Source organism: Cariama cristata, unplaced genomic scaffold (genome assembly GCF_000690535.1).
Source record: "Cariama cristata isolate BGI_N322 unplaced genomic scaffold, ASM69053v1 scaffold144, whole genome shotgun sequence".
Classification (NCBI taxonomy): domain Eukaryota; kingdom Metazoa; phylum Chordata; class Aves; order Cariamiformes; family Cariamidae; genus Cariama; species Cariama cristata.
The window spans coordinates 8457-22655 of NW_009614444.1; the positions used below are offsets into that span (position 1 = coordinate 8457).

At 43.8% G+C, this 14199-nt stretch overlaps 1 protein-coding gene across 1 annotated transcript; it reads right to left on the bottom strand.

Annotated features, from left to right (window-relative positions):
* Positions 1-2726: 2726 nt before the first annotated feature.
* On the bottom strand, positions 2727-12999 carry LRRC32 (leucine rich repeat containing 32). Its single transcript, XM_009699392.1, has 3 exons — positions 12698-12999; positions 9331-9421; positions 2727-4667 (listed from the first exon to the last, which is right to left on the bottom strand). The coding sequence occupies exons 2-3, from the start codon at positions 9415-9417 to the stop codon at positions 2727-2729; spliced, it is 2028 nt and encodes a 675-aa protein (XP_009697694.1). The 5' UTR covers positions 9418-9421; positions 12698-12999.
* Positions 13000-14199: the final 1200 nt, after the last annotated feature.

Consider the following 14199-nt stretch of genomic DNA (forward strand, 5'->3'; position numbering starts at 1 on the left):
CGTACTTTGGCATTTGGGCTTCTTGCAGGCACAGCAGCAGACAGGAGAGGCAAGAGTTGGGGCTGTCATCTGCGTACCCCTATTTTGTGGAATAATATCACAAAGAGCTCCCATATCTCCCTGTTTTCCCTCTCTTTGCTCTTTTATTCATATTTTCTTTCCCTCATGCTCCCTATCCCATCCAGAAGAGCGGAATTGGCTGGAGTGGGCTCATGTCACTTCTCGGATGCTTACGCTGCTAACAGAGAAATCCAAATGAGCCGTGCTGCACTTTACTCCTGAGGCTTATTCCTCGAGAAAGCTGTTTCTGCTCCCAGGGAAGTCAATGGAAATCTAATTAGTCCCAGATGTTTAGTAATAACAAGCACTTCCTTTTGGTAGAGCCAAACAAAAGCAGTGTTAAGACCGTTAATTAAATGGGTTTGGCTCTATCATCAGGCTATTAACTAATTCCAGTTATGGCAGCCAAGCTAATAGTGCCTCTCAGAAGGAGATATAATCTTGCCATGCTCGACACAAAAGGCATGAACTCAGTGTGTGGATAAATTAGCCTGTGTCTGGGCGCACAGCTCAGCTTGCTTTCACACCAAAGGAAAAGCTCACCAACTTCAGCATCAAGCTTCCAACTACTCCCTGGGATTCCTGCTTGTGCAAACTTTCTCCTACAAGAATAAGAGCTTGAGCCAACGGGTAGCGTTGGCTTCCATAGGTGTTAGATCAGGCCCTATTGCTGCTGATTTTTTGTGCAAATGCTTGCCTACATCTTCAGTAGGTCTCCTGGTTCTCCATGGGTTGTACTCTAAGATGTTGAGCAGCTGTCTCTGCTTCAGGACCAGAAGGTAAAGGTCTAAAGTGGAGTCTGAACACCATAGAAAAATAGGAAGACATAGCTTTTCATCTGTGGAGCATTCCAAGCTGGTGCTTTAATATATTCACAACCCTGTGCTTTTTACAAAATTCAAAGGTGTTTTTATTGTACAAAATTCCACAATGAAAACTACCAGCCAGTTTCTTACATAACCGCTTTAAAAATAGAATTATACACCTTTTTGTAGTGTGATAATTTTGACATTCACTAGCTGGAAGAAACAAAAAATGGAGCAGCAATTTGACTCTGAGTTATTTACCCGGACAGGTTTTGGTTTGACCTCTGTTTCTCTTATGTGCCTTCATGTACGGTTCCTGGCATTAACAGGAAACCTGATAAAGCTTCTTTTGAAGCTATTGAACCCCGTTAGTAGGTCAGGCTGCCACTGTTGGTGAGCTTTTTTTCACTTCAAAAGGGTGAATTTGCTGTCAGAGTACAGGACATAACATATGTCAGTGTCAGCTTTTAGCAATCAACAGCTTGGCCATGTTAAACCCATCATAGGATGAGGATCTACGTAACTTTTATTTGCAGCCAGTCCTCTAGACAATAATACCTTTTTAGGGAGACACGGCAGACATCTGAACTGAAAAATGTCCCAGGACTAGGTTCCTTCTGTATTGTTTCACATCGATGTCTTCAAAACACCTTTTTGCTGTCTAACATCCTGTGACTTTTAAAAACAGTTCTATTATTCTTTTGCATTGAAATGCAGCTGTATGCAGTGAGTTCCCAACAGTTTTCCTTGGAAATATAAACATTTCAGTCTAATGTTAGCTGGTTGAAATTCATTCTCTAAGATTTTTCTTTTAAAAAGCGTGCACCCCAGAGATGAATTTCTTCACATTAAACCCAGTTAAATATGTATTGCACAGGAGGGGCAAATTTCTCCTCTTTGAGTTGAACTGTGGACCTGTGACCTTCTGAGCAGATCTGGGTAACGTATAGTGCAGCTGTTACATGCTCAAGATTTCTCTTACATCTCTCGTGGGTATTAGGCGCACAGTCTAACTGACCTCATCTACCTCTCACGTCTTGCCCCAGTGGCTGGAGCAAAGGGAGGTGTCCAAAGAGGTTCCTACCACCAAGGACTTTGGTTCCCATGGTCAGCCATGGATTTTCTAAATGGCAGCCACGAGCTCAACAGAGACAAACTGTAGTTTCCTTTTGTAGCTAAATTCTCGTTGTATTGGAACTCATGGGAGATTTGCAACCAACTTCAAGGAATGAAAGATTGTAGTTTGGACTTGATCTTTGAGGTCTCTTCCAACCATAACGATTCTATTTTGGCCTGCCCTGGCATAGGTTTGTATGATTTCGGTTTAAGAAGGGCAAGGAGCTAACCAGTTAGGAAAAAGCAAAGCTCAGACCGAATCAAAATATCTCACGGAGGTACATAACTTTGAGAAGGGCTTTCCTACTTGGTTAGTGTCATCAATGACTGTCATAGAAAGATGAGTCAGTTACAATCCTCAATTCGCATAAAGTCTTTCTGTGAAGGTGTCATCACAAAGTATCTCTGAGCTTAGTGAAAAGTCTCAAGACCTTAGAGGGCCTTTTCTTTTGGTCTGGTTTAAATTACATATCCCTCAAGACAACAGCAGGACTTCACAGTGGCCTCTTCCACCACTGTATAAACTTTTTAAGCAGATCTGCTTGCAAACAAAGCAAGTGCAAAACATGGCAAATTCTCTTTTCTGTCCCTGCAACCCAGAGCACTATAGTGGTGCAGTTCAGGGACACCTTGAAACTGTCTAAAATCCACAGTTAAAAATCAAAGGTGAGAATTTTACCCTTCATTTCTACACACCGGCAGTGTAGCACCTGATTTCTTCGGTTTTCAAGGCATTTTGTGTTCCTATGCTTTAAACTGATGGCTAAAGTTTTGCCTGCGGAAGCAAAAAAATGAACCCACGCCAATGATGATCACAGATAAAACCAACACAAATGTTAATATAATAAGGAAGTTGATTTTCTTCAGATCCTCTTTTTCACAGTCTTCTGGTCTAATGTTCCCGATGTGCATTTCTTCCTGGTACCCAAAGTTCTGAGTGTACTGGCACGTTAAGTGCTCCACGTTGGGGATCTGGACATTTTTGTTCTGGATCATTGATGAAAGCCAGATGTTTCCACAGCAGTTGAGTGGGTTCCCAGTGAGATACAAGTTTTTAAGTGAATTTTCTAATGCTAAAATATTGCTGTTCTGTAATGTACTAAACCTATTGTTCCGTAGGTCCAGAACTTCCAGTGGAGAGTCACTACCCCACTTAGGCAGCCAATTCAGCTGATTTTCAGAGAGGTTTAAATGTTTAAGGTGACTAAAACAAGGCAAGTCAATATTTAACTCTATCAGGCTATTGCCCTGTAAATACAAATATTCCAGAGACTTTTCCAGTCCTGATAATGCTTTAACTTCTATTTTCAGTCCGGGGTTCATGGAGAGATCCAAGACAATCAGAGATGTCTTGTAGAAAGTGTACGCTGGTAGGATGTTCAGCATGTTGTCAGCTAGGTACAAGTACTGAAGAGCAGGAGAATCAACAAATGACACACAACCACTTTCCTCTCCAGCAAGTCTTTGCTTAGCTAGTCCTGAGTACATGCTGCAAAGGCTGATATTATTGCTCTGTAGATTAAGCAGTCTGAGGCTAGGAAGACTTGAGAAGATATCAAACTGCAGGGACTGAAGGCGGTTGTTTTGGATATAGAGCTCCTTCAAACTTGACAATGTGCCAGCATCTAGGAGAAGGTTCTGCAAAGCATTGTAGCTCAAGTCAAGGACAGTTAGGGAGATCAATGCACTGTCATAAGTTACTGCAAATGCCTGAAGACAGTTTTTACTGAGATTAAGGGTGTGAAGGGACAACATTGATTCAAAGAACTCATCCGGAATGGATTTGATTTCATTATAACTTAAGTCTAAATATACAAGGTGGGATAAATAAAGAGAACTCTTGTTTCCACTTTGCTTCTGATCAAGAAGGTGAAAAGAAGCATCTAGCCATTCGTTTTCCATATAGTCCATTTTATTATGAGGGGATTCAGCAGTGAACTGGATTAAATTCTTTGATAAATTCAGAGTTACCAGCTTATTTACCTGGGGGAAGACTGGGAAGTGAAGCAGTTTGTTTTCACTCAGATCCAAACATCTTAAGCTATATTCGTCATCCGACTTTGTGGTGTGGAAGGTCTCAATGCTATTCCTGCTAAGGTCAAGTATCTCCAGCTGCCTGAGGTTGAAATCAGAGATGCAAGTAATTGAATTCATGGAGAGATTGAGTTTGGAAAGGTTCACTAGAGTCTCAAAAGCACCTTCTTCTATTTCCATGATGATATTACTCTGAAGATCTATCTCCACAAGACCAGGAGATCCCTGAAACATCTTGTGTGATATCATTATAATGCTGTTATCTGCCAAGGAAAGATACCGCAGTGCTGGAGCTTGTTTAATGAAATACTCAGCCATCCCATTGTACAGGCTGTTGTGGGATAAGTCCAGTATTTCCACCTTGGGTAAAAGTCCAATCCCCTCTGTTCCATTCTGAGCAAGCTCATATAAGTGATTGTTGGCTAAATTTATTTCCAGCAAACTTGTCATGTGTGCAAAGACTCCAGGCGTGATGAAACTTATCTGGTTAGAGCTTAAATCCAGGCACTGGAGGGAAGTGTAGAGTGATAGCGGTGTTTCAGGGATGCTTTGAATCAGATTTCCAGACAGATCGATTTTGTTTACATTCAGATGGAGTTCATGAGGGATTTGGTGGAGGTCTTTGTTGTGGCAAAATGCCTGCGAGTTTGCCTGTCAGAAAAAGAGAGACAAGGGGTTGTCACCTGACAAATGAAAAATATCTTTGCATGAAATACAAAGAAAATAACATTCAGCATCCAGGCAGATCCTTCTTCTGAAACACTGATCACACTACTTTCTCTGAGCATTCAGACAGCAAGAACAACAATGTTAACACTTCTTTACAGCTAACAGCACTCATTTCATTTTAAAGACATTTCTGACTTACAACAGTAGAGAGTTTTATGTGCATGTGATACCTACTAAATGCTCTCCTTTTTGTAACTTTTCCCAGGCTCATTTTAATAGCCCCAAATGAAGGAGTTTTGCCCTCTTTCCATTGCGATCAAGCACTGTTTCCTCACTTTTGTTCTAATGTTTCATTTTCTCAGCTTCATCACTCTATTAGATTTTGCAAACTCTAGTTGCAATATTAAGTAATAGTTAAAAGAGCTTCACTCTGTTGGCAGCATAGGTCCCAAAGCAAGGAGGTGGAGAAACATATAAAGACCCTATAGCACAAAACCCATCTCTCTCCTTCTTAGTCACACCCTCAGATATTTGATCATGTCTTCCTTTAGCCACGGCTTAGTTGAGCAATGCATCTTTGACCAAATGGGTCATTCAACAACTGAAACGTTTCTAATGCAAATCTCCAAACTCTTCCTGCTTTTACCATCCATGTTTATCCTTTTTCCTAAGGCAACAGTTCCCTTCTTCTTGTACGAGGAGCACGCCTTATGAAACCACCCACATAGGACACTCGTGATACAACACGGAAAAGATGAATTACCTAAAGCCAGCTTTTGAGAGGAAAAAAAACTGATGTGCAGTGAGGGTCATGCCTTTTCAGTCCAATTCTCAGCAGCAGGGTAGAGAAAAAACCCAAGTGACAAAGTCAAATTCATCTTCTAGATGCGTGTCTGTTTAATTGCAGCTAGGACTGAATCTATGTCTAGAGCAAAATTTAGAGTGTGTGTTCATAAGGAACATTGGAAACATGATCACGATCACCCTTGCGTAAATGTCAAGCTGTATTTTGTTATTAAGGCGAACATACAGCAGCAGGAAGAAGTGGAATGCAAAAGGCTTAGGCAGCATTTAATTTACTGGAGGAAAACTCTTGTTATGAATGTATTTGGGTGACTGGGTCATGTACTGTTTGTAGAAAGATCAGAAAGAAAAGAAAGAAAAAGATCTGTTGAATCTTAACTTCTGTAGAGAAGCAGAATCCAGATTCCATGACGCAAAGCTTCTCAGACATTAAAGAAACATTGAAAGTAAAAAGTATTAAACCCCATCTGTTTCGTGTGAACTTTTAAGTGAATGAAGTGGCAGGTCTGTTTAGGAGAAGTGGGGCAATAGTCAGCATTTTGTGAATCTCTTTTGCATCATGTGAGTTTTGGAGACCACACAAAAATGTGCCAGAGACGTGTAAGTGCTCATCTAAACTCTAGATATACACAGGCTGCTCCGCAGTCCTTCCCATGATACATCTTTCCCAAAGACCCCAAGTAAATGGCCTACTAAAACCTGAACCCCTTCCTTTTTTCCCTCCAACTCACTCAAATCTCCCTCAGCTAAACAAAATAGAAAAAAAGAGAAGAGAATTTTCTGGCTTTTCCCTGACATTATTTGTTTCCTGCAAAGCCACTGCAGAATTCCTCATTTTGAGCTAAAGTGTGCACAGAGCTGGGCTTAGCTCCAAGGCCTAAATAACAGAGTTAGAAGTCTCTTCTTGCTTGGTTTGTGAAAGAGGGAGAAGCCAGAAGGATACAGAAATCCAGAGCAAAGAAGCAGCAGCCACTTTGCAGCCCAAGGCAGATGCCAGGTTTCTTCCTACCCTTTGAACCAGATGTCAATGAGCGTTGAGCACCCTCCCCTCTCTCTGGGCACTCAGCATATTAGCAAAGTCCTAATCCAACTCCTATCCACACCATCCGGCTGGTTTTCACTCAAATCGATGGGAGAGAGGTCAGTCCCAGTTCACCACGTATCTTGCAGGATTGGGCCTTTACTCTGCATCTGTTGAACCCTCCCAGTGATAAAAGGGACTGATAAAATCTATACCTCCCACTGTCTGCCATTTGCTCCTATAACTTTTACCCTCCCCTTTTTTTCTAAAAACTGTCATTCCTTTTCACTGACTATTTTGATCCTCATTGAATTTCTTATCGAGTCTGTTCTGCACCATCTTTTCTCCCCAAGGCCCAAACTGCATGAGTTTTGTTCTCATCAGCACCAGAAAGAAAAGATGAAGCACGTTTCAGTGGGATGGAGCAAATAGCATCTATTTACGTCTATTTCTGCTCCTCGCACCCCATAGCCCAATGGATTGGCAGCCTGAAGCTGGAAATGAGGTTTTACTGGTCTTATGTTCTGACTTCATCCTCTCTGCCAGTGCTGCCACCGGTTTGTTTGAAGTCCATTGGCAGGAAGTACTGGAGGGTGGGAAGCACTTGGTCCCTTTTGTGTCCAGTCCCATTCAGGTGCTGGTGAAAAAATGACCCAACAGCTCAAAAGGTGAGCATCATTTGGATTCTGACTCCAGTTCTTCACTGCTCAGCACTGGATGGAAGTTGTCGCCCACCTTAGTAAGAGCCCTACAAACAAAGCAGCTGGATCCAAGCCTCCACTTGTGTTGTCCTGTATCAACTCACGAGAATTTGAACCAAAGAATTTGGGCTGCAGCCACCTGGCACTGACTTGCACTTGCACAGTGTCCATGCCCATTTTCTGGAAGAGCTGCCCAGAGGGAGGCTCAGCTACATAACTAAACCTTATCAATTTGCCCAGGTACCAGGTATCAGCTGCCCTATGATAACCAGTTATGCACAAGGTCTTGCATCACTTCAATGCAAGGTAAGATATAATTTGCTAAAAAACCTTCCCTTCTATAAATTATTTGAATTTGCCAGTTAACGTGAATTAGCAGAAACACCTTTCTTTGGGAGATAAAACATGAACTAGTCAAAGCCTCTCTCCTTGGAAGGCGATGCGAGTTAGGAAGAACCTCCTGACATTTAAGCTGTGCCTTGCTCTCTTGCAAACATGTAGATATGCAGTAACTTGCATAATCAGTGCAGCTCACTCCCATGTCAGGGGTCTGGCAGGAACTGTTTACTTCCTAAAACCTCTTTTATACAAGACTTTGGTTCAATGACAGGAGCATCAGTGGTGAGTCAGAGAGGGGCACAGGCTTCTGACTCATGCCTCTTCCATGAGATCTGGGATGCAAGTTTCCATTTCTGAACCTATGCTATTCTGAAGGTGTCACCACAGGGGAAGTACCGTGTAAAACAGCGAGGCTGTGATGAAAAATCATTGTGTGAAGCAAGCAGGACTCTCAATGGACCCATCAGCTAATCCAGTAGCTCCCTCTTTCTTTAAGCTGTGTTTGTATTTACGCCCTCCTGCTTCCACTGGATCAAACACTCAGCAAAGGAACACAATCAGCATCGACATTAGTGATTTATACCAGATGAGCAGCCCAGCCCTCGACTGCAGCATGTTTTCTATCGGGGCTGAATTTACCCCAGCCCAGTTGCGTAGAGCTTCGGGTTGTTGGTTTGATGAAAGCAGTTTACAGTGGGGTAGTGGAAACAAGCATGTGTTTACTTCTCAGCAATCAGCCTGATCTGTGACCCATCAAGAAACGGGACGGGATGAATCTGCTTGGATTATTGCGTGTCTTGCCCAGCCTTCATATGACTATGATACATGGGACCCAAGCTGTCATGTTTACAGTGGCTTCATCAGTCTTCCCTCTCCAGCCAATGAATTGAGCTACCCAGACACCTTCCCAAGATCTTTTTATATATACTAGGTCTTAATTTCTCTGGAATTCAGGAAGTGCAGCAATACAGCAGGGTGGGCAGGAATGGAATGAGTCCCATAAGGGAGATGTGGACAGCTAGCAAATTATTTTTTTCCCTATTTTGGAAATTCTTGAGGATTTGTGCTGAACAGCTTCAACGTTCAGGAGAGGAAAAAAAAAAAAAGATAAATATTTTTAAACAGCCTGTTACAGTCAGAAGCACTTGGAAAGAGAAGGGAGAAAGTTCAGCTGTGAATAACATTTATAATATTGTACCAGGTGCTTGCAAAAATTCAAGGACCAAATTTTGTACTGGTGGAGTGAGAGGCTTTGTCACTTCTTTTGCCTCCAGCAGAAGTCGGGTACAACTCCCCTGGCAGCAGTGCTGTGTCAGGGCAGAGGAGGTCAGTCTCCCTGTTATTCCAAAGGGGCCGATAAAGATGCATTTCACAGAACATGCGTTATTTAAAGCACAAAGAACTCAGGTCTGATATAAAGGAGTTGATTTTAGGTCTAAGTTCTTTCTCTGTCTCAGCCACAGAATCCCTGTACAGTCTTGGGAAAATCAGGTCAAATTTCTTTTAACCAGCTCCCCCTTTTTTACAAAAAAAAATGGAGATGATGACCCTCCTTTCCCCCTCTCTTTTATGTGCCTTCACTAGAACAAGGACACAACCTGAGAACAGCCTGCTGAGCATCCACTAACCCAGCAAAGCCCACCTCTGCCGTCACGGAGAGCCTGGTTCTGGGGCGGGGGGTCCCTTCTCAGAGACCATAGCTACTTGTGCAGTGCCTGTAACAAGGAGGTCCCAACCTCGTCCAGGATCTCAAGTGGCCTGAGCAGGGAGACAGCCTTACCATTTCACAGGACATCCCCTCTGTGGGCTGATTGTTAGAGGTCCCTCTGTTCACCACTGCCAGGAAGAAGATGACGTACAGTTTCATGGTTCTGTAGGTAAAAGTAATTATGGTTAGATTTCAAATGTTCCCAGCGGTCGACGCATGTGAAAACTGGCAACAGATCATCGTCTAACGTGGAGAAGCACAGATGCAGTGCAATAAATTAACCCATAGCTGAGCCTACAGCACTTATGACCTACCTATCTTCCTTTGCATCTGAGTCTGGTAGGAAAAAAAGAGAGATTTATACGAGGACTGGAAAGGAAGGTCCAAGGCAGTTCATGGGATAGCCCCAGTGTGATACCCAGGCCATCCAGTGAAGTCCAGATGCTCAAGCTGAGCAGTGTGTCTGGCATCACGGAGAAAGACAACCACCAAAGACTGAGTTACCTTCACTCTCCCCATAGAGGCAGCTCAGAAACTTTCAACTGAGTTGCAGTTTTGGAGTGCCAAGTCCTAAGCAAAGTGAATGGGTGCCATTCAGAAACAACGAGCATTGGGAACAGTTTCCGTTTCCATCCACAACATTTTCCATTCCTCTCGCCCCAGAGTGTCAAAGAGCTTTTACACTCTCATCCACATTTGTTGAGTTAATGTAAACAGCTTAAAGAATAGACTGAGAACTTTTTGTCCAAATGTTAGTTTTCCACTTTATACATCCCAGGCTTTTAAATACATTTGAAAGCAGATGCCTTACGAAGAGACAAATACAAAATTGAATGGATTTGCATGAAATGAAGGATTCATCAGGGTTTAATTGTTTGGAAAACACTCCAGAAAAGAGCATAGAAATAACTGCAAAAGGAGCAAACAGCACTGCAAGTGACTGCCTGTCACTGGGAAAGGGGAGAAAAATGCAAATGAAGCCAAGGGAAAGCATTCATCCTTCAAGCAGCTTGTTTCTAGACGGACACTAGAGAGGTCTCTGGCTGTGGTCACCACTGATGTGAACTGCAGATATCACTTCTTTATGACCGCCTCTGTTGCAAACATGCCAAATGTGTCTGTGTGGTTTCTTGCAGGCAGATCTGAGCTGGTCCTGCCTGCATCTAGAGCTGGTGAGACACACACCAGCTCCCAGTTGGAAGCCATGCAGCACTGCTTAGCTAGCACTGCTCTTATGCCTTTCCAGGAGCAATCTGGCATCTGGCAAGCTCCAAACGCATGCCAATCCCATACACATATGCCACCAAAAACTGGCTTCAACATGTCGTTACTCAGTGACTTCCACCCACAGAGCATCAGGAGGCTGGAAACAGGAGATGGGACCATTCCCAGCTGGTGGAGATCCCTCCGCTTAGTCATTGAGGGATGCAGCTGATGGCCACGCTTCTATGCAGCCATGGCAATTGCTGAACAGCAATGCCAACAGGTACGCTATGGGAACCTACCCATCCCTTCACTTCCCAACCACAGAAAAGGGCTGTGTACTAGGAACAGAGAAACTGTGGAGGCTTAGACCACAGCTACTCTATTTTCAGATTGCACATTCCTTCCATTTCGGGGAAACAAGTCATGATGGATGATGATATGGAACCCCAAGGTGAAAGAGCTTGGAGTTTGTCTTTGGGGCTCAGCAGCAGGATCAGAAGTCTGTTCCCCCACCTTTAAAACAAGACCAAGGAAGTTCATTCTTGACCCTTTTCATTAATGTTTGCAAAATACGCCAAAATCACCCTATGGGAGGAATTACCTCCTTCCATAGGAGGTACCACCATCTCTGTCATTCTCCCTCTGTTCTTCATTCCCTAGATTTAGATGAATGGGTGCCTTCCCCAAGAAGGAGTAAATTAGTTTTATCATTTGGAGATTATTTTGCTGGCATTGAAAGAAAAGACAAACATACTGATGATTACAAGCCTTTACTCAGAGCCCTCAAATGGAAGTTGTTTCTGTTTAGATCCAATGAATTAAGTTGAGGAAATCTCCATGGATATTCCCCACAACAGGGCACCACCCTGATGGGCAGCGTGTGTCCCACGTGCTCTACAATGTCTTCTCTTTTCACTCTGCCAGTGCAAAAAATGGTCCCTTTGCTTCTTAAATAACAAACCCGACACAATCAAGGGTCTTAACATGCTTTGAGACTTCCTAAATTGTAAGTTTATAAAGCAACTGGGAAATTGTTGTATTTGAACACAAAAATGTGATTTAATGGCTTGCTGTGTAAGACAGATCTGTAGTAAGCAAGGATGCTGTCCCTCAACGTGTTTCTAAGGTGGCTGTCACACCCTGAAGCACTAGGACATGGTGGTCTCTTCCAACATGAGACCACATGGACTCCATCCAGAGGAAGGCAAGCCACTCCTCGTGGTACAGCACAACCTCCTTGCTCATGGAGATTCCCTTCCCAAGGTGATTTTCAGTTCAGCTGCCCAGGTGTGGAGTTTCTCCTGCCTAACTTTTCTCTGGACAACCTCTTCAGCAACACCTAGCGTGACACAGCACTGGGTCCCCCTCCTCTCTGCAGGTCTCAGGTCCCTTCCAATGCAGAGCTCAGGGCTCACAGGACCCCCATTGCCCTGGTGTCAGAGAGCATCACCAGTAAACCCTGCCTGCTGGCACTGGCACTGCTGTCTCTAACCACCACTTACAAAAAAGGTCTGGGGGCAGCAGTAGCAGCAACTTGACCTAAAGGAACTTTTATTGCCCTGATGCTTTCCCAGAGTTGGAGCAGCTTCATGCTTGGTGCCAGTTTGCTCCCACTAGCAGCTGTGATAAGAATCCCAGCGTAACTCAGAGCAGGACTGTGCTCTGACCCCTGTTCAATGTCACAGTTTTCCATCACAGTACTTCAAAATCACACATCCCCAGCTGAAAAGTATAGGTGATTTCATTGAGTAACACCCCCAAGGAGTCCTATTAAGTGGGTCAAATAATTTAGCATCTAGACAAAGCATGGTACCCAAACCACATCAGCATATCTATTTAACAGATGGGAGGGCAAAGGCAGAGAAGAGCAGTGATTTGCCCCAAGACACGTTTGAAACCATGGAATAATCAGGGTTTAATCCCAGTTTGCCCAGTTCCCACTCCAGAATAATATTTAACTCCATCTCTATTACTGTGTTAACCCTGAAACCGCTTCATAGATGTTGCTTGTAGCTAACAACAGCAGCACCTTCTGGATTTCCCCCAAAGGTAATTTTTGTTACTGCTTAGGCAAATAACAGAGACATTCTCCTGTGCCAAAGACAGGTTAAATACAAGAGAATATACAAAACACAAACCAAACTCCCCAAGGTCTGATCTTTTTTCACAGAAGACTTTTTTTGCTGTTAAGTTAGAGCCTTCGGGTTAAAAAGACTGAATATTTCACATTTACCTTGTTTCAAGGCTTTCTCACGTCCCCAGACACTGCTTATCATGTCTTTAAAAAGCATATCCAGCTCTTCAAAACCGGTTCAGTCCTGGTACCGATGAAATTGTTCTTCAGCTTCACGTCTACCCATTCAGGACGCCAAGAGGCTCACTCGTAACTTCAGAACGAAGGCATTTTCAGGAAAATAACCTTATTTGGGACAGTGTCTGCTTTAAATTATGTTGCTTGTCTTCCTCCGGACTCCTCTCCGGGCTCTTGCTGGGTCCTAGCCACCGCTGTGCTCCGGACAGAGTCAGCTACTGTGTGACATCCTGAAGCCCTTGCTTGGGTCAGGCATTGAGAAACAAGGGGATTTTTGCCAGAGAAACTGTCAGGATCAGGCCATGGGGGTTTGCTCAGGGGAATAAGTGACTTATCGTTGCCGATGCCATTGTTTAGCTGCATGCGTGGTGCAAGGCGGCGTGTTTACTTTAGGGTTTTGTGTCTGCAAGTTACATTCCTGGAGGGTTGCAGCCTCCTACCCCTGCACCTAAATCACTCTCTGCATCTTTAGGAAAACAGCACTTGAGGATTAAAAGTTTAACATTCACAGCTTGTAAATATAAAGCTCAGAATCTGGAAACCTGTCCTGGAAAAAAGAACTCTTTCTCTTTGCAGTGGTCCCACTAATCGGAGTGTGGTAGCAGTCTGCTGGCAGGACGGGGGTCCGGGGTCAACTACAACGCACCTGACTTGAAGGGTTTTTCTGGCATAAGGCAGGAATTAGGGACCTTGGTAAAGGCAGAGGGTTCTGAAAATTCGGATGAACCACTGAATTTTCAGCAGCGAGTACATAGTGCTGGATCTGCTGGACCTGCTAGCAAAAATTCCCATTGCAAAAAGGTGCTTTTATCATGCAGAAGAGGATTTCAGATTGCCTGTGAGTTCAGCTTTTTATTTATTATTTTGTGCTGCCCTCTAGGGCTGGAGCAGCTGTCTAATTGCTGGTTTCCTCACCTCCTTTAGCTAATTAAGTCCTGCCCTTGGAAAATCCACCTTTACATAGATTTCCCCGTTTCTTTCTCCCAACCTCACAATCCTGAACTGTTGCAATGCACTTTTCCCATGGTTGAAATAATATACCAAAGAGCTGGGCTCTTAGCATCTCGTTTGCTTTGCAATGCACCCTAAAATGAGAGGCAGAAATGCTATGAAGAGGCAGCAGCATGTGCGCGGGCAGGAGAGGGCATGTTTAGATGCAATGGGTAGAAAAATCCATGTTTGGCTCTCAGGAGAACAGTCTGCCAGCGAAATTATCACAACCCTGGACAGGTTCCCCTTGATTGGGCTCTCATCAGACCAATTTTGGTCCCCTTCCCCCAAGCACAAAGTGTCTTGAGCTTCCCTTGGTCGGAGCTGGCTGCAGCGCTGTTTTCCACTTGATCCCTTTTGGCACGTTCCCTAGAGTCAAGCCCTCCATCTGCAATCCCCTTGGGGTAAGCAAAAAACTCATGTTGGAGCTGGGG

What these genes read in the sequence shown, in the direction of transcription:
- LRRC32 (XM_009699392.1), bottom strand. Translation starts at nt 9,417, where the DNA reads ATGAAACTGTACGTCATCTTCTTCCTGGCAGTGGTGAACAGAGGGACC. An exon ending in AGGGGATGTCCTGTGAAATG is followed by an intron (nt 4,668 to 9,330) that starts GTAAGGCTGTCT and finishes TTTTTCTGACAG; the next exon opens with GCAAACTCGCAGGCATTTTG.